At 35.1% G+C, this 20,682-nt stretch overlaps 1 protein-coding gene and 1 pseudogene across 1 annotated transcript; one reads left to right on the top strand and one right to left on the bottom strand.

The window, feature by feature from the left end:
• Positions 1-3,873: 3,873 nt before the first annotated feature.
• On the top strand, positions 3,874-7,230 carry LOC107909923 (putative receptor-like protein kinase At4g00960; annotated as a pseudogene).
• A 30-nt stretch (positions 7,231-7,260) lies between these two features.
• On the bottom strand, positions 7,261-14,775 carry LOC107909921 (cysteine-rich receptor-like protein kinase 25). The gene is made up of 7 exons (XM_016837629.2): positions 13,707-14,775; positions 13,469-13,590; positions 13,088-13,376; positions 12,882-13,014; positions 7,945-8,049; positions 7,670-7,820; positions 7,261-7,590 (listed from the first exon to the last, which is right to left on the bottom strand). The coding sequence occupies exons 1-7, from the start codon at positions 14,653-14,655 to the stop codon at positions 7,261-7,263; spliced, it is 2,079 nt and encodes a 692-aa protein (XP_016693118.2). The 5' UTR covers positions 14,656-14,775.
• Between the last annotated feature and the right edge of the window lie 5,907 nt (positions 14,776-20,682).

The following is a 20,682-nucleotide window of genomic DNA, read 5'->3' as shown; positions in this document are numbered from 1 at the left end:
TTAAAGAAAAAGGACTAAACTGTAAAAATTGCAAAAATTCATCACTATTAATTTTAAGTACTAAATTGATTTAAAAGTATTAACGGTTGGATTTAAATGGAAAATAGGACATTATTAGAACTAGTGGTCGGTTTTACAACTTTAATTAAGTAAGTTATAGTTAAAATGTTTATTATTTTAATGTTTAAGTTATAATAATAAAACAAAAAGGTAAATCAAACTTCATCTATTTCATTCTTTCATTCTCCTAGCCGAATCACCATTTTAAAAGACTTGGAAGCTTCGGTCAACGTTTGGTTTATGCACGTAAGTGCAAATTTATCATGTTTTTTTTTTTATAGTTTTATGTTTTTATGATCGTTGCAGCTAGGTCCAACTAACCCGTACCTCCACTTTCGAAACTGTTAAAGATTTTAAAATTTTCCATTGATGAATCTTAGAGTTTTTTATATAGAAAATGGTTTAGTTGGAAGCTTGATAATGAGTTTGGACTAGTTTGTAAAGTGATTTTGTTTAGTTTTTAAGTTTAAAGATTAAATTGTTAAATTGTTAAGTTGTTAAATTTGGCATGGTTTCCTTGTAAAATTTCAGAATTAGAGGGCTGATTTGGAATGTAATTAAATTTGGCTCAATAGGTATAAGGATTAATTGTGAAAATAAGCTTATTTCGGTTTTAAAGACTAAATCGAATAATGTGTAAAATTTTAGGGAAATTGTGAAAAATTATATATAGGAAAACATAAGCACTAAATTAAATATTACATGAAGTTGAAGCTGATAATTGAAATAAAATTTACTTTATAAATCAAGAACAAGTAGATAATCGTGGAAAATGGAAAGTTGTTGATTAGTCCTTAATTTTGCTATCTCTGCAATTTAGCAGTAGTAAGTAATTTGCCAAAATTTATTAACTTGTGATTTATGATTTATTGAATATATATTTAATAAAATAATCATAATGATTATTCAAGGTGAGTAATGAAATTGTATTATAAGATATTATGCAGTTTTGTATATCGAGCCCGGATGAACATAGGATAGGATACAATTTGCATGTCAATAGATTATTTTGCGCGCTGCGATGTATAGGATTGACTTGTGTTTAGATGATGATTCCAGACTTGTTACTGTCCACTGAATATACTGGAGTCTAACATTTGTTGCGGACTATCGTGTTATATTTACAGTGATTTGGCGTGTTACCGGAGGCGGATGTAAAGTTTTCAGGTTTGGCACTTAGTGTCTAGGCATGTTTCTAGAGAAATGTTACCCTATGGGCTAGGCACTTGGTGCCAAGGCGTGTTCTCGGTTGTTTTGGCTTGTATGAGCTTTCTGGCGTGTTTTGGGTGGATAACTACGTATCCATATCCATTTGTATTGTTTATCGAGTTGAATTTTTAATGGTTAAATGACTTAATGATGATATGTAACTAATATTTAGTTATATTTTCTTGTCAAAGATTTGTACATATGTTCATGATTTCCGATATTATATCGTGACTTGATAATGGTTGATACTTTATAAATGAGGTGATTAAATAACTCGTATTTATGAAACTCACCTGTTGAATGGTTGTAATTGACATAGTTAATGTTAGTTATTGTTTTTGCTATTTATAAAACTGTGATTATATGGTAAGTTATAACATTTCAACCTGTGAACTTACTAAGCTCGTAAAATTTTACTCACTTCATTTTTCTGTTCCCTTGTAGATAACATTTTGTAGAATCGAGCAATTGGATCAACGCGAATATCACACTATCCAGACTCTTTTTGGTAGATTTTGAAAATATTTATTTTTGGGATATGTGACATGTAATAAGAGTATCTTGTATATGTTTTAAGTACTTACTACAAATGGTATATTCTATATTTGTGCGATGAATGTATGCTTTTGGTTAATAATATGCTTGTTCATGGTATAAAAATTCAATTATGGCGTGGAACTTGTCATGTAATAGGTGCGTTTTGTATTTAAGTTGAGTACATATTTCTATGTGTTCATATTTGGGTGATGTAAAGATGTTTAAGCTTGGTTTTAGACCACTTATGTTTATGCCTTTTGTGTTGGAATGAAGTGTGCATACAACCTTGGGTTTGGTTAGTTAATATAAATAATTTGGAAATGTTTACATTGTGGTAAGATTGAATATGAATAGGTAAAATAACATGGTAAGTTGGTATGTGTTTTTATGTATGAACTCATAGGTTAGAATGTAACTTATTTGATATGATTTGTGGATAAGTTTGTTAATTGAATTGTGGTGTCAATAAAGACTCATTGGGTAGGCACTTAAGTTAGATGATTTTGGCATGTTTTGGGCTTGTTCAAGTGTCTTTTGAATATGTTTAATTGTTGGTAAATAAGTTGTTTTTTGTTCAAGTAAGCACATTTTGGTAAACTTGCATTTGAAGGAAAAATTAGGGGTACACGGCTTGGGACATGGGCTATCACACGACCATGTGTTGCACATGGTCATTTTACACGGTCGTGTGTTTCAAGTCAATGTGTCACATAGTCTGGGACACGTCATGCGACACGGTCATGTGACCCCTGTTTTCAAAATTTTTGAATTTTCCTAAAACTTTCAATTTTGTTTCAAACTAGTCCTTAATTGTTCCTAAATTATTTTTTAAAAGCACTGTATGCCCGATTTAAGGTCAATAATGGTATTTATGTTATGAATAACATTTGAATTTAATTTTTGTTATTTAATTTGATATTTGAATAGTTAAATGTTAGTAATTGTTGTGATGTGTGTTGTAATACTCTAACCCTAACCCAGCGACAAAGATGGGTTAGGGGTGTTACAACATTGATCTTCCATTTAAGTTCCGCCAGCATTACATGCTTATTGAATCTCATTCTCATTTTTTTGTGACTCTGAAATACACAACCTTCTTCAGTTGTATTTATCATTTCTCCATTGAAATAACACTAACATTTGGTTATTCATCTTCAACAAAATTTGGTTCCTGAACAAAACACTGATATTTCTGTTTTTTCTTTCTCTTAAATTATTAAAGCAAAAAAAAAAAACCTGAACCAAAACATAAAAAAATCAATATATAGTCTATTTGTGCAGGCAACAAAAATATTCGGCACCCCAAAAAAATTTTCTTTTTTTTCAAAAATGGATGCCGACAGATGGAAGGCCGACACCAAAAATATATATTATTGACAAAATACTAGTGTCGGCAACTAGAAGGTTGACACGAAAATTTGTTTTTAAAAAAAATATTTTCTCTGCAAAAAATAACCGGTGCCGACAAAGGGAAGGCCAACACCAAAAAGAAATTATTTTCTTACTCGGGTCTCGGTCTTGAGAAACACGGGACCAAAATTTTTTTACCTACCACGGGTGCCAACACCAAAAAAATACCGAAAAAATATTTGAATTTTTTTTCCGGTGCCGACTATGTAGACGCTGACACCTAATCAAAAATAATTTTTTTCAAACCGGGAAATACCGTATTTTTCAAAAAGTAGACCCAAAAATACAAACAGGTGCCGGCCATTGCAGTGTCGGCACAAAAAAAATATTTTTTTTAAATCCCGACCCAATCAGCAAGCAACCATTACACGGTGATTGACTTTGGTGCCAGCCATCGGAATGCCAGTATCGCTCGACACTATAGATTTCATGTAATTTTCATTATAGTTTTTCGACCTGGGTTATTTTCATAAATATTTATATTTTTTGAATTATTTAAGTAAAAAAGCCCAGCACTAATTAGCCCAACAAGAGTAATTACTCTAAAGAAGCAAATGAAACTTGGAAAGGAAGTGGGAACTGTGGCAAAATACGTACCACAGAAAACGAGTTTGTATGTTCAAAACTGACAAAACCATCCAATTCAACATATATGATTTTTCATTATGTTTGCATTATTTTCAATGAATTAAGCGAAATTCTTTTCCGAAATTTTGTTTGATAGGTAGACATTGACTTGGATTAGTCAAAAAGATAACCCGAAAACCAAGCTTCCTAGCATGGATTGAATCTTTTTGCTTTAATGGGGGCTGTTGAATCTTTCTCCCACTCCAGGCAAGGAAACCAAAGCACAAATACTCCCATCTCTGTCGAAACATATCTGGAATACTAAGTTCCCACTTCTTTTTTCTCGATTTTGGTTCCTTGAAATTATAGAATCTCAAAATGTGGATTAAACTTAAAGCTCTTTCTTCAATTCTCTCCCATCTGCTTCTCGGCATTGCTCTCGTTGACGCTAACCTACGATGCTATGACACTGGTAATTTCACCCTTAATAGTACATATGGCAAAAACAGAGACCTTATTCTCGCTTCTCTCCTACCTAATGTCTCTGAAAATGGTGGTTTCTTTACTGCCAGTATCGGCCAAAATTCCAACAAAATTTACGCTCTTGGTATGTGCAGAGGAGACTCTACTCCAAACGGTTGTTATACATGTCTCAATGCCTCAATCCAGGATCTCATAGCTAGCTGTCCCAACAGAAAAGAAGCCCTTTCATGGGGAGGTGATCCTCCTTGTCTTGCACGCTATGCAAATCGCCCCTTTTTCTGAATCCTGGAACTACAACCCACTGATTCAGGCTATAATACGGCGGACATCACTTCCAACTTAACTCAATTTGATACTATTTGGGAGAGTTTGATGGACAGAGTGGTGAGCAAGGCTTCCAGCGGGTCTTCTACTAAGTATGCAACCGGGGAAGCAGATTTTACAGCATTCCAAACGATACATGCACTTATGCAGTGCACTCCAGATTTATCACACAAGGATTGTGATTCCTGCCTAAGGCAATCCGTGAGTTACTATGAAAGCTGTTGCCGTGGAAAGCAGGGAGGTTATGCTCAGAAGCCTAACTGTTGGTTCAGATGGGATTTGTATACACGCAATGCTTCTACTGCTGCATCCTTATCTCCTCCACCCTCTCCTGCTAGTCCTCCGCCACTGTCAGTGAACTCTACAAGAAAAAAAGGTAACTACCGATCTGCTAGATGGCATGCTGGTTTCAGGAAGACATTGATGTAAATGAAAAGTTGTTGCTTGTGCAGGGGACGGAGGCAGCCATTCATCCCATACCATTGCCATTATAATTGTTCCAATAGTCATCTTGGTGGCAGTACTTATCATACTTGCAGTTGCTGTTCTCCTTAAAAGGAAAAAAAAAACAAAGAGGGATGATCAAAGTAAGTTGGTCTTTGATTTTCTTTTCTATAGTCCTAACTTGACTACTTCGCAAAAAATCGACCCCTTGCCATGTTTATGCATTGTTTCATCCTTCTTTAGAAACCATATACCGAGTATGTAAATCTAGAAACAAAAAAAGAAAAAAAAATCAAGACGTGGTTAGCATTAAGTAGCTTTGATGCTTTCCTCTCCTATTCATTTGTTATAACTTAATTGATTCTTTGTTATGCTGCAGATAACAAGACCCATGGGGAAGCATTGCAGTTTGACTTTAATGCTGTAAGAGTTGCAACAGACAACTTCTCAGACGCCAACTTGCTTGGACGAGGGGGATTTGGTTCTGTTTATAAGGTAATTCATGATTTGGCCTCTGAAAATTTCCAATATCTCAATGAAGGGAAAAAAAAATAGAGAACGATTGAATTTATGAAATTGAAGCCTCCAGTTTGATGGCTTCCAACAAATACTAGGAAATAAACTTTGGTGTTTTCCATCATTCTTCTTTGTTCCAAATACCACCAGGGTCAGCTTGAAGACGGACGAAAAGTAGCTGTAAAGAGGCTGTCTGAAAGTTCGGGACAAGGAGAACAAGAATTCAAGAATGAAGTGATGTTATTGGCAAAGCTTCAACACAGGAATTTGGTTAGGCTTCTTGGTTTAAGCTTTGAACAAAAGGAAAGGATTCTCATCTACGAGTTTCTGCCTAACTCAAGCCTTGATAACTTTATATTCGGTGGGATATCGATCCTTTCAAACTATACCTATTGAATTCTTGTTGATTTATTAGGTTGCGTGTCTTGGCAGAATACAGTTCAAGTTGTGTTATATTGGTGAAAAGTTTCAGAACTCTGATTTTTACTATTCTGTTCATGACTAATCACGAGTATAAACATTTTGAATTCTGAATATGCATTTAAGTCCTAGAAATTTTCTAATTTTGTAGATCCAGTAAAGTGTTTAATTCTAAATTGGGAGAAGAGGTACAAAATTATAGAGGGAATAGCTAAGGGACTTCTTTATCTTCATGAAGATTCTCAATACCGAATTATCCATCGCGACTTAAAACCAGCCAACATATTGTTAGATGAAGAGATGAATCCTAAAATCTCAGATTTTGGAATGGCGAAATTGTTTACGGTTGATCAAACTCGAGCTGACACAAGCAAAGTCGTTGGGACCTAGTAAGTATTAAGAAGGATCTGTTTGTGTATGTTATTTGTTAACTTTGTGATATCTAAAACTCAAAGATCCTAAGCATTAGCACTTCTTCTAGAGGATGTTTTAGCTACCATTTAAATTCATTCATTAAGATTTATTTATCTACAGTGGATACATGGCTCCTGAGTATGCATGTCATGGACAATATTCAGTTAAATCCGATGTTTACAGCTTTGGAGTATTGGTTTTGGAAATCATTAGTGGTAAAAAAATCAGTAGCTTCTCCAACCAAGAAGTGGGCGACTCTCTTCTAACCCATGTAAGCTGCATACTGTGGTTATCGTATTACTGGATTAGAATTTGCTAAAACACAATGTAAGTTCACATTCCTCGAGTTTTGCAGGCATGGAGAAACTGGAGAGAAGGAACTCCTTTGGAAGTAGTAGATCCAATCCTGAGGGATGGCTCCAGAAGTGAAATAATGAGATGTATCCATCTTGGGTTGCTTTGTGTTCAAGACAATATTGATTCTAGACCAACCATGGCCTCTGTCGTTCTCATGCTTAGTAGCTATTCCATATCACTGCCAGTGCCATCAAGACCTGCATTTTCCATGCATTCCACCATGGAGACAGAAACGAAGTCTCAATCATCATCACTCTCCAATCAATCTAAACGAGAAAACATTCAAGTGTCAGTCAACGAGGCTTCAATTTCTGAACTAGATCCTCGGTGAAGTTCGAAGATGGTACCTAGTACTTGCATTGCTTAGTTTCTGTATCTTTGTCTAGATACTCAATTCTTCTTTGGTATAAATAAAAGCAGTAATAATTAAAAAAGAAGCTTCAAATTAGAACCTTTCCATAGAATTAATGGAAGAACAGTTTATATCAATTTTCTTTTCAAAAGAATGGACTCAACTTGCTACCGAGGGTAAAATTCGGTGATAGATACATCATTTGTTGAGCACTGGAACTTCCTTGTTGATCGATCCAATCCCATCTCTTCTCCTGAGGTGCTTCCTCTTGTCTTTGTTCCGAAAAAGAAGGTAAGGTGTTGCGGTGGTGGTAAAGTAATATCAGAACTGCTAAGCATGGGAACAATTCTAGCCATCGTCGGCCTTGACTTTGGATTTTGTTGGACGCACAGCAAACCAATCTGAATGCACCTAATGACTTCATCACTCACATAAGAATCTCTTAAAGTCGGATCCATTATCTCCAGCGGCCTCCTCTCTGTCCAATATCTCCAAGCCTGTAATGATCTCAACATTGGTCCTTTATCACTTCATAGGAAATTATATGATGAAATTGAAATTTCATGTTGGACCTACATAGCTCAGAAGGCTCTCAGCACTTTCAGGATTATAGAAACTGGAGTTCGTTTTGCCACCAACAATTTCAAGTGTCAACACGCCATAGCTATACACATCGGATTTGAAAGAGAATATCCCATGCACTGCATATTCTGGAGCAATATAACCACTAAGATGAGGGTATTTGTTAGTATGCTTATGTTGACTAAAACAGGAAATTTTATGGAATTTTCCCGAAACATAGACCTTATTTATCAGTTGTTGAAATAAAGATTATGGGATGGGAAACTTACTATGTCCCAACAATCTTCTTGGTATATTCGAGGTTGTGGTTTTCTTCAACAATTCTAGCCATTCCAAAATCTGATATTTTGGGATTCATATCCTCATCCAACAAGATGAAGCAATGGTTAGCATGTAGCAATCACATGTTTTATTATTATTATTATTATTATTATTATTATTATTATTATTTGGGTGTAATGATGTAACTTAGTTGTATTCCAACTAAGTTTGTTAGTGGTAGTAGGTGGTGATTTATTTTAAGTGGATGTAATGATGAAACTTAGTTGTATTCCAACTAAGTTGTCAAGTTGTAAGCTTGTATAAATAGGCTTTATGCCATTTTAAAAAATATGAATGAATTCAATCAAGATTTCATCCATATACTCTCTATTTTAGCTTTGCTTAAAATTTATTTCATTTTTCTTCTTTGTTTCTGCCGCAAGTCTCGATTCTTGCTCGGCAAGCTTTTTGTTGAACCTTACTATTTGTTGCACTTAGCTCCAACAATTGGTATCAAGAGCCTATTTCTTAAGGGATCTGTTATACAAATTCATGGCTTAATCAAGCTTTTCACCAGCTGCACCTCAAGTCTTCAATGGAGAAGGCTACCACATATGGGTGGTTAAAATGAAGACCTACCTACAAGCTTTCGATCTGTGGGAGGTAGTCAACTCAGATGTTGAACCAGAGCCACTTAGAGGCAATCCAACAGTGGCTCAAATCAGGCAGCATGCTGATGAGAGGACCAAGAGGCACAAAGCCATGTTTTGCATCCAGAACTCAGTGTCAAATGTGATTTTCACAAGGATTATGGCCTGTGAATCACCAAAACAAGCCTGGGACAAGTTGCAAGAGGAGTTTCAAGGGACAGAGAGGACAAGGCAGCAACAGTTGCTGAACTTAAGGAGAGATTTCGAGAATTTGAAGATGAAGGAAGAAGAAACTATCAAGCAGTACTCTGACAGGATTATGGCTGTGGTTAACAGCATAAGGCTCCTTGGAGAGCAGCTCAAGGAAGCTAGGATAGTGGAGAAGGTTATTGCAACTCTGCCCGAGAGGTATGAGGCAAAAATCTCATCTCTCGAGGACTCAAGGGACCTGTACACCATCTCCCTGACAGAGTTGATCAATGCTTTATATGCTCAAGAGCAAAGAAGAGCAAGCAGACTGGAGGAGCATCAAGAAGGTGCCTTTCAGGCAAGAACAAACACTGCCTACAAAGGCAAGAAGGCCTGGAGAGACAAGCCAAGGACTGATGTTGCAAGAAAAGAGGGTCAGACTTGCAAGCACTGCAGAAGGGCTGGTCATCCAAAAGAAAAATGCTGGTTCAATCCAGATGCTGTATGTCAGCATTGTAAAAAGAAGGGTCATGTTGAGAGAGTCTGCAAGAGCAAGGCCAAATCAAGGCAGAGTCAGTTTCAACAGAAGAAAGCTGAGGCTCGAGTAGCTAAGGAGGACAGTGACCAAGAGGAGCAAGTCTTTGCTGTGTTATGCTCAGCTGCTCAAGAAAGGTTCTCATCTGGTTGGCTTCTAGACAGTGGATGCACCAACCACATGACACCTGATGCTGCAATCTTCAAGTCTTTAGACAGAAGCTGCAGAACTAAAGTCAAGATAGGAAATGGACATTTTATTCAAGCTGAAGGCAAGGGTGATGTGCTGATATGCACCCCCACAGGTGCCAAAGTGATTTCAAATGTGCTTTTGGTGCCTGAAATTGACAGAAACCTGCTCAGCATAGCTCAGTTGCTGGAGAAAGGTTATTCTGTTGTGTTCAAAGACAACCAATGCCAAATCAATGATCCAAGTGGATCCAAGCTGATGGCAGTTCCTATGGCTAATAAGAGCTTTGTAGTTGACTGGACCAGGGAGTCAGACATTGCCTACACAGTCACATCAGATGAATCCAAGCTTTGGCATCAAAGACTGGGACATGCCAACTTCAGATCGATGGCTCGAATGGTCAGAGAGGACTTGGCTGAAAACTTCATCAACTCAGTGGATCATGATGATGTGTGTGAAGTGTGTCAGCTAGGAAAGCAGGCCAGACTCCCATTTCCCTCGAATCAAGCCTGGAGAGCCTCTGAAAAACTCCAACTGGTGCACACTGATGTGTGTGGCCCTATGAGGACTGAGTCATTAAGTGGAAACAGGTACTTCATACTGTTCATTGATGATTTTTCAAGATATTGCTGGCTTTACTTCCTAAAACAGAAATTAGAGGCGGCCTCAGTGTTTTGGAAGTTCAAGACTGCTGCTGAGACTGAAACAGGTTGCAAGCTGAAGTCCATAAGGTCTGATAATGGGACTGAGTACACCTCAGCTCAGTTCCAAGCCTTCTGTGATAAGGCAGGCATCAAACATCAACTTACCAACACATATACACCTCAGCAAAATGGTGTAAGTGAAAGGAAGAATAGGAGTTTGATGGATATGGCCAGGTGCTTGATGATTCAGAAGAATCTGCCTAAAGCACTATGGGCAGAGGCAGTTAACACTGCAAACTACATTCAAAATAGGCTTCCAACCAAGGCCTTGGATCAGAAGACTCCATTCGAAGCCTGGTTTGGATTTAAGCCATCACTGGCTCATCTGAAGGTCTTTGGATGCATCTGTTATGCTCATGTACCTGCTGTCAAAAGGGACAAATTGTCTGAAAGGGCTCGACCTGGTATTTTGGTGGGCTACAGCACTGTTAAGAAGGGCTATAGGATCTTGGATCCTTCAACAAAGAAAGTGTCAGTCAGTAGGGATGTGGTATTTGATGAAAAGTCATGTTGGAACTGGGAAAAACATGAACCTGAGGAAGTTTCAGAAGGACTTGCAGCAGATCAAGCTGAGCCAGATCAAAATGTTCCTGAAATGGACATTGATGATGAACCAGTTAGAGGAACAAGACCATTGACTGAGATTTATGAAAGAGCTCATGTAGCCATAACTAAACCAAGCAATTTTGAAGAGGCTGAAGCTCAGCAAGAGTGGAAGCAGGCAATGGCTGAGGAGATTAGCATGATTGAGAAGAACCAGACCTGGGAATTAGTTGAAAGGCCAGTCAAAAGGAAGATAATTGGGGTGAAATGGGTGTACAAAGCCAAGCAAAATGTTGATGGTACCTTGAACAAACTGAAAGCAAGGCTAGTTGTCAAGGGGTTCAGTCAGAGGTATGGCCTGGACTACCTGGAGACCTTTGCACCAGTGGCCAGGCTAGACACCATCAGATTACTGATTGCCTTAGCAGCACAGCTCGAGTGGAAAATCCATCAACTCGATGTGAAATCAGCCTTTCTGAATGGTTTCTTAGATGAAGAGATCTATGTTGAACAACCACAAGGGTTTGAGATAGCTGGCAGAGAGCATATGGTCTACAAACTGAAGAAGGCCCTATATGGCTTAAAACAGGCTCCAAGGGCCTGGTACAGCAGAATCGATGGCTACTTGACTAATTTGGGATTCGATCGAAGCAAGAGTGAGCCAACACTGTATGTCAAGAAGCAAGGGACACAAACACAGCTCATTGTATCCCTATATGTTGATGACCTGCTGGTGATAGGAGGAGATCGAGCAGTGCTGGTCGATTTCAAGACCAAGATGCAAGAAGTATTTGAAATGTCTGATCTAGGGGAAATGTCTTATTTCCTTGGAATGGAGGTGACTCAATCACAAAATGGGATATTTCTAAGTCAGAGAAACTTTGCCACAAAGATTCTGACCAAGTTCTCCATGCAAAACAGTAAAGCAACTAAAACACCTGTTGCTGTTGGAGAAAAACTATCGAGCCAAGGTGATTTTGAGAAGGTTTGTGAAACAACCTACAGAAGTCTAGTTGGTTGTCTGTTATATTTAACTGCCACTAGACCAGACATAATGTATGCTGTAGGATTGCTCTCAAGGTTCTTGCATTGTTGCAATAAAAAGCATTTACAAGCTGCTAAGAGAGTGCTTAGATATGTCAAAGGCACTTTGAGCTATGGTTTAAGGTACAGCAAGGAAGGAAATCTGAAGCTGGTTGGCTACACTGATAGTGACTGGGCTGGCTCGATAGATGACATGAAAAGCACCTCAGGGTATGCTTTCAACCTTGGTTCAGCCATGTTTTGCTGGAGCTCGAAGAAGCAAAGTCTGGTGGCTCAATCTACTGCTGAAGCAGAATATGTGGCAGCTGCAAGTGCTGTCAACCAAGCCATTTGGCTAAGGAAAATCTTAGCTGATTTGAAAGTGCATCAAAAGGAAGCTACTGAGATCTTCTGTGACAACCAATCTTCAGTTGCAATTGCTAAAAATCCAGTGTTCCATGGAAGAACAAAGCATTTCAGCATCAAGTTGCATGTTGTTCGAGAAATGGAGCAAGCTCAGAAAGTGAAGCTGATCCATTGTAATTCTGAGGATCAACTTGCAGACATTTTGACTAAAGCCCTTAATGTCACAAGGTTCGAATGTCTAAGAAGGAAGCTAGGTGTTTGCTCCATGCAAACCAAGGAGGAGTATTGAAGCAATGGTTAGCATGTAGCAATCACATGTTTTATTATTATTATTATTATTATTATTATTATTTGGGTGTAATGATGTAACTTAGTTGTATTCCAACTAAGTTTGTTAGTGGTAGTAGGTGGTGATTTATTTTAAGTGGATGTAATGATGAAACTTAGTTGTATTCCAACTAAGTTTGTTAGTGGTAGTAGGTGGTGATTTATTTTAAGTGGATGTAATGATGAAACTTAGTTGTATTCCAACTAAGTTGTCAAGTTGTAAGCTTGTATAAATAGGCTTTATGCCATTTTAAAAAATATGAATGAATTCAATCAAGATTTCATCCATATACTCTCTATTTTAGCTTTGCTCAAAATTTATTTCATTTTTCTTCTTTGTTTCTGCCGCAAGTCTCGATTCTTGCTCGGCAAGCTTTTTGTTGAACCTTGCTATTTGTTGCACTTAGCTCCAACACAAGATATTGCTTGGTTTGAGATCACGATGTACAATCTTGAGCCTTGAATCTGTATGAAGATATAGAAGTCCACGAGCGGTTCCTTTAACTATCTTGAGACGTGTTGGCCAATCTAATTGTTTCTGCTTCTCAGTATCTGCATACAAGACGGCATCAAGACTATGGAACTGACAGAATCTAGATCAAATGTTGTTCAAAATAAGAAATACCAATGTCCATAAGTAACAGTTTAATCCATAACATATATGTATCTTTTGGTGAAAGCTTTAAGTTGAAGAGGGGCAGACCAAAGAGGAAGCAGTCTAGGCTTTTGTTGGGGACAAACTCATAGATGAGCATCCTCTCTTCTCTTTCAACGCAAAATCCCAACAGCCTCACAAGATTCCGGTGCTGAAGCTTGGCTACCAACGCAACCTCATTCTTGAATTCCTCTGCACCTTGTTTAGAACTTCTTGATAGCCTTTTCACTGCAATTTGTTGTCCATTTGCAAGTGTACCCTGATTGAATACCACAGGCATTCCTCAATAGTCCAAATTGCTGTATGGTTAATGGATTTAGACAAATCTACAATTGTACTACCAACTTGTACCTTATACACACTGCCAAATCCACCCACACCAATCATGTTTGCGTCAGAGAAATTGTCTGTAGCTGCTTCAATAGTGCTCATGTCATATTGTAAAGAATTCATGGTTCTAGCCTTGCTTTTATCTACAGACGATTGATATGACATTAATTACAGGGTAATTTTATATGAAAAAAAAAATAGAAAAAGCAAATATGAATTGTTAACCATATGCTAACATATAAGACAACGGCCACAGTACCCTTCTGGTCCTTTAGCAAATAGGGTTTCATCCTTGCTTTCCTTCTTAGAATGCAATAACAAAATGTTGACAAAAGCACTAAGAAACCAACCGTTGGAACAATAATGTAAATAATTGTCTGTGATGAGCTCTTCCCTTTCCCTGAATCTCTTGGCGGCAGAGGAGATGGCTTGGACCTGGATACTTCCCCTGCAGTTTTGTTATAAAATGGGGTTAATCCATATTGAACATTGCAGCTAGGCAGCAATGAACTTGCTCGAGTTGCTTTCTCTTTTTGACGACAACAATCTGAGAATTCTGTAATAGCACTCTCAAGACATAAATTGCAAGCCACGTCGGAAATATCCGGCGTGCACTGTGCAAGGCTGTACAGCTTTTGAGACCCGCTAAGATTCGCCTCTTTGGTCGCAAACTTTTTAGCACCCATTGGAGCATCGGCTGCCTCGCTCGCTACATCTTTCACCAAAGACGCCACTATGTCAACGAAGTCTTCCTCTTCCGTAAAAGTGTCGTTATCCCATACAGTCCCACCAGGCCTGGTTTCCATCGTCGAAAAGATAGATTCATTCGAGTAACGTAGCATGCATTTATCGTACCAAATCACAGAGTTTTTCTCCACGGGACAAAGACTAGTAGCATTCCTGGCAGCTGCAGCCACACAGTCTCGGCAAACATCCGGTGTAACATCCCCTCGACAAAGGAAGAGACCGTAGATTCTGTCGGGTGGTTGTTGCCCCACCGTGGTGTTGTAGAAACCGTCGATCCGGTGGGCGTTGGAGGTAAGAGAAGAGAGGAGGAGATTGAGATTGGTTCCATAAGTGCTGTTTGTTGTGAAAGTGGTATCTTTGTCATAACAGATCTTGTATAAGAAACTTGGGTTGGCTTCGGCTGCGAGATCAAAGATGTAAAAAAACAAAAGCACAGAGGAAATGAGGTTGAAGGAAGGCATCAATCACGATCAAAGCTTTCTTCTTAGTTTGAAGATGGGGTGAAGGCGATTCAGCTATTTTGATTGACATTTCTGTTTCTTCTTTCTCATTTTCCCAAGTTTAGATTTTAATAATCCATTGTGGACGAAAGTCAAAATGGTTAAGATAACCTTACCTTGGGTTTACAGAGAGTTTTAAGTATATACTAATTCAAAGCAAAGCAATGAGTATTAAAGTTGTTTATGATAAAAGGATAATTTATTTGTAATTTTTATTTAAATTTGATTTGAATAAATTCTTTTAATTTAAATAAATTAATAATTTAGGTACAAGAACTGATTATCTTATCTATAAAATAATATCAATGATATGATTATCTTATGTTGAAAATTATTATTTTATAGGTAAACTATAAAAATACCAGCCAACAATACTTTTTGTTTATTTTAATCACCTAACTATTAATTTTTTTATTTAATTACTAAATTTTTCGAAATTAAATATTTCAATCCTTCTAACATGATGTGAGGTTTTCTTTATTGGTCTAGTAACAAAATTAGCCTTATAATATTTACACATTCTATCAATTTGATCCAAAATATAAAAAAAATCAACAAATTTAGCCTTCAATATTTACAAAATTTCATTTTAGTTCTAATTTTAAAAAATAAATAAATTTTTTGTTAACATTTACAAAATCTATCAATTTAGTCCGAACTCTAAAAATTAAAAAATATTTTAAAAAAAGGTTTATTTTTTAGCCATTTATAACCTATTGGCTAACATATGTAAGGTATTAAAAAAAAGAAAAAAAAAAAAAGAGTATCCTCTTTCAAATCACTTGCAACCAAAATTTTTTACTATAACTTTGGATTCACATTAGACCAAACCAATTGATTTGGAATAATGGGCTACATTACTACCCAATTAGATAATATTTTTAATGTCTTTTTTTTTAAACTTGAATTTTTTTGTGTTTTATCCCAATTTTTTAAAATATTTTATATGGGTTAGCCATAGGTATGGAAAAAAATCCTGAATTCAATGGGTTTTAAGTTGATTCGACTCAATAGGGTCAAGTTTTTTTATTGAATTTTGAGTTTGAGGCGGGGCAGGTTAATTTTTAAAAATAGTGGGGTCGAGTCAGAGTCGAGTTTAGAATAAAACCACCCTACCCCTACCTTGAGATATTTATGAAATTACCCTTTACACATATTTAATGTTATTTAAATTAAAAAAATTCTAAAATTTATCACTAATAATTTTATTCTACCTCCTCTATATTAGTTCCCTTTCACCCTCCCCATTTCCTATGTTCTTAATTTAATAATTTATTAAAGGAACATTTGATCCTTGTTTTTCTTGTGTATTGTACACACAATATTTGTGTAAATATACATTAACACACAACTCTAGAGATAAATATAAATTTAATTAATCATATTTTTACAAAAATATATATATATTTGTGTAAATCTTTCATTTTTAAATGGGTAAACTACCAAAATAGTTATTTTTGTTTGCCTCAGGTTACATTTTAATCACTTGTGTTTGAAATGTTACATTTTAGTCACTTACGTTATCGTATTGTAACATTTTAGTTACTAAACCATTATTTGTCATTAACGATGTAACGGAAAGCTGTCATGGCATGTTAAATCATCATTTCAAACGAAAATTTTAGGTTAAATTCTATAATTGGTTTCTATACTTTTTCATTTTGGTAATTAAATTTTTTTTCTTTTATGTTCTTTTAACTTTCATTTTTTTTCTTTATTTTTCATTCTCTTTGCTTCTCCCAATGTTTCCCTCCCATCTTCATTTCTTTTAATGTAGTTTTTCTATATTTTTTATTTGTTAAAACTAGTCCATAAGCTCACCTCACTTGAAAAAATTAAATTGTTCCAAAAAAGTATAGGGGCTAGTTTTAACAAATGGAAAATATAGAAAAACTATGTTAAAAGAAATGGAGAATGGAGGAAAACAAAGGGAGAAGCAGAAGAGAATGGAAAAAAAAGGGAAAGTTAAAAGAACATAAAAGAAAATTTTAAATTGCTCAAAACGAAAAAATATGGAGATCGATTGTATAAATTAACCTAAAATTTTGTTTGAAATTATGATTTAACGTACCACGTCAGATTATCGTTACACGGTTAACAACAATTAATGGCTCGGTGACTAAAATGTTACAATACAATAACATAAGTGACTAAAACGTAACATTCCAAATATAAGTGACTAAAATGTAACCTGAGGTAAACAAAAGTGGCTATTTTCGTTGCTTACCCTTTCTAAAAAAAATTAATTAATCACATTTTCACAAAAAATAAAATAACTTAATTAAACTCAGGTTGAGCCATATCAAAGTTGAGTATGCTATTAACTTTTGGGTTTGGGCCTGAGTTCAGACCTGGTTAATTTTTTTAAAAGTTGGGGGTGGATCAAGCTCGAGGCATAGCGATAGAGCATTAGATCGGGATGAGGTAGGCAAAAAAACAATCCCATTGTCATCATAGTTATTCAGTAGGTTATAAAGAGCTAAAAATAAATTTTTTCTAAAAATAATTTTAAAATTTTAGAGTTAAAGACTAAATTGATAGATTTTGTAAATGTTGAGGGTAAAATTTATTGAATTTTTAGAAGAACTAAAATAACCAATTTTGTAAGCATTGAGAGCTAAATTTGTTTAATTGTCTATATGTAGGATTAAATTGATAGAATCTGTAAACATTAAAGGGCTAATTTTATTATTAAACCAATAAAATAGCTCACATCTACTTAGAGATACTAAAATATTTAATTTCGAAAAATTTAATTACCCATAAAAAATTATGTTTCATAACATTATTTAACAGAAAATTATAACAATAAATTAATTTACATCTTTCAAAATATATAAGTGTTAATTTATCTATTTTTTTTAGTAAAAAAACAGTAATACAACCTGCAGATAAGGAAAGGGCTTTCTAGGTACTTTAACCCAATTTCTTCATGAAACTAGCACGGCATCTACCACATACGTACTTACCTTTTGTGATTGTGGAGTTTTGGCCCATACTGCAAGTAAAGAAATGGGAACAGAAACCGAATGAATCCAAAAATAGAAGTGGGAACTTTTAATCTACATTTTACTTGGCAGAGAGGAGTGTTTTCTTTGTGGTTTTTGTTTCCTTGCCTTAAGTTGTCAAGAGCGCCCATTAAGGCAAAAGTCATTGGAAACCTTATTCTTTCATTCCTGAGTCTCAATTGTCTAATTAGTAGTAGTCTTCTTTTGGATTCCTTAACAAGCCTGCCATTGGTTAGAACATATAGATACTTTCATCTGTCTTCCTAAAGGAGATTGTCTACTAACTAGACCTGTCTCTCTTAGACAGCTGAGATTGAGGAATTAAAAACCAAGTTTCCTATGACTTTTGACTTCTACTCGAGGCAATGAAGCTCCCATCTCATCTCAGCCAGGAAAAACCTAGATTTAAAGTTCCCACTTGTTTCTTTTAGGTTTCGTTTCTTTCAAATCATACAACCTCAAAATGTGGGTTCAACTTACAACTCTTTCTTTAATTCTCTCCTATCTCCTCATCGGCATCACTCTTGTTGAGGCTCTCCTAAAATGTTATGACATTGTTAATTTCTCTACGAATAGCGAATATGGTAAAAATCGGGACCTTATTCTTGCTTCTCTCCCATCTAATGTCTCTACAAAAGGTGGTTTCCTTACTACCAGTATTGGCCAAAACTCCAACAAAGTTTACACTCTTGCTATGTACAAAGGAGACTCTAGTCCATACGCTTGTTATGGATGTATCTATCGCTCAATCCACAATCTCGTCACTAGCTGTCCCAACTAGAAAGAAGCCCTTTCATATGCGAGGAGTCCATGTCATGTACACTGTTAGAATTAAGTGACCCGAATCCTTATTTAAATAAAATACTGTGGTAAAATAAAATAAATGTAAAATCCCTATAGAATTATACTTCTTTTATTTTATTTTAGAATAAGGTTTTTTAAACCTTATTAAACTCCATCTATTTGATATTAATTAAAAAAAGGTGTTTCACTCCTATTAGAATATGGTTTTACAAGCCTATAAATAGACATAGTCTACTCCTCTTATAATAAATTCGAATTCAACATGGTGAAATTTCTTCTCCTCTGCCATGGTTTTTTCCCGAAAGGATTTCCACGTAAAATCTGTGTGTTCTTTATTTTTATTTCTATTTCTATTTTCTTTACTATATATTGTCATTATCGATATTTTATTTTTACAAATTGGTATCCGAGCTTCCGGGTTGTTCATCTCAATCACGGTAATAGCGTCTTTGAAGTATGAAATTCTGCTGTTAGGTTGCAACACCATATTCGCGTTGTGGCAAATAAAGATGCAGGAAATTCTTGCGCAGATAGACTTAGAGGAAGCCCTGTTAGTGGTAGATAAGATGCCTTCAACATTGACGGAGAAAGAGAAGAAGCACAATGATCCAAAGGCGTATTCTTTATCTTTCTCTCTTTTCTTTGCGATACATTGTCATTATCAATGTTCTATTTTTCACACCAATAATATATATTTTTCAAAAAAAACTAATAATATATTTTTACGTGCTTATAAAATAATAATTAATCAAATAATTAGAGCACAATGCATCAATTTCTTCGGTAAAAATATTAAGGAAGTCCCTATATTTAGGTGTGGATTACATTTCAATCTCTCTATTGAAAAACGATAAATTAACCCTTATACATTTTGAAACATGCAAATTAGCTCATCCGTTAAATATTTAACAACAGGGAACATGCTAAAAATTATTTTTTATGGGTAAACTATAAAAATGGTCACCAACTATGCCTTTTGTTCTATTTTGGTCACCCAACTACTAATTTTTTCGATTTAGTCACTAAACTTTTAAAAGTTAAATATTTGAGTCACTATGAGCTTATGTGAGTTTTTTTTATTGATCTAGTAACAAAATTAGCCCTATAATATTTACACATTCTATCAATTTTATCATAAATAGAAAAAAGTCAACAAATTTAACCCTCAATGTTTACAAAATTTGTCATTTTAGTTCTAATTCTAAAAAATTAATAAATTTGATCGTCGACATTTACAAACTATCATTTTTGTCCTAACTCTAGAAATTTTAAAAAATATTTTTAAAAAAATCATTTTTAGCCATTTATAATCTATCGACTAACCCATGTGAGGTAATAAAATAAACAAAATAAGAAAAATAGTATCTATTTCAAGTCACTTGCAACAATTTTTTTTACTATAATTTAGGCTTCACATTGGACTAAACCAATTGATTTGGAACATATCTAGAATAATTAGCTACATTACTACCTGATCAAATAATATTTTTAATGCCTTTATTTTCTTTTGGATCTTATTATTATTTTTGTGCTTTATCCCAACTTTTTAGAGTTTTTTGCAAGCAACTTGAAAGAAGTACTCTTTTTTTAATATCTTACATTAGTTAGTTGTAGGGATGACAAAAAACCCCCAAATACGACGAGTTCCAAGTCGATTTGACCCAATAAGGTTAGGTTTTATTTTATTGCCCTGTCAGGGCATGGAGGGTTAATTTTTTAAAACAGTCCAGTCAGGTTTAGAATAAAATTGCCCCAAGATATTTATGAAATTACCTTTTAAACATATTTAATATTAATTGAATTAAAAATCTCTAAAATTTATCACTAGTAGTCTCATTCTACCACCTCTATATTAGTCTCCTTTCACCCTTTTCCATTTTTAATCTTCTCAGTTTAATAATTTATTAAAGGAACCTTTCTTCCCTCTTTTTTCTTGTGTATTGTAATCAAATGTGTCTAAATATACATCAGCACACAACTTCAGAGATAAATCATTAAGCAAATCTAATAAAAAAATTACGCCAAAATCTTTCATTTTAAAAAATATTAATTAATCACAATTGTATAAAAAATTAAAAATTAAAAATTAAAAAGTAAACTTCTGTTGAGCTGGATCAAAGTTGGATATACTATTAATTCTCGAATTCAGTTTTGCAACAGTTTAAATTTTTTAAAG

Source organism: Gossypium hirsutum, chromosome D02 (genome assembly GCF_007990345.1).
Source record: "Gossypium hirsutum isolate 1008001.06 chromosome D02, Gossypium_hirsutum_v2.1, whole genome shotgun sequence".
Lineage (NCBI taxonomy): Eukaryota > Viridiplantae > Streptophyta > Magnoliopsida > Malvales > Malvaceae > Gossypium > Gossypium hirsutum.
The sequence above is the reverse complement of the archived record's forward strand: the minus strand, read 5'-3'. Positions and strand labels throughout refer to the sequence as shown.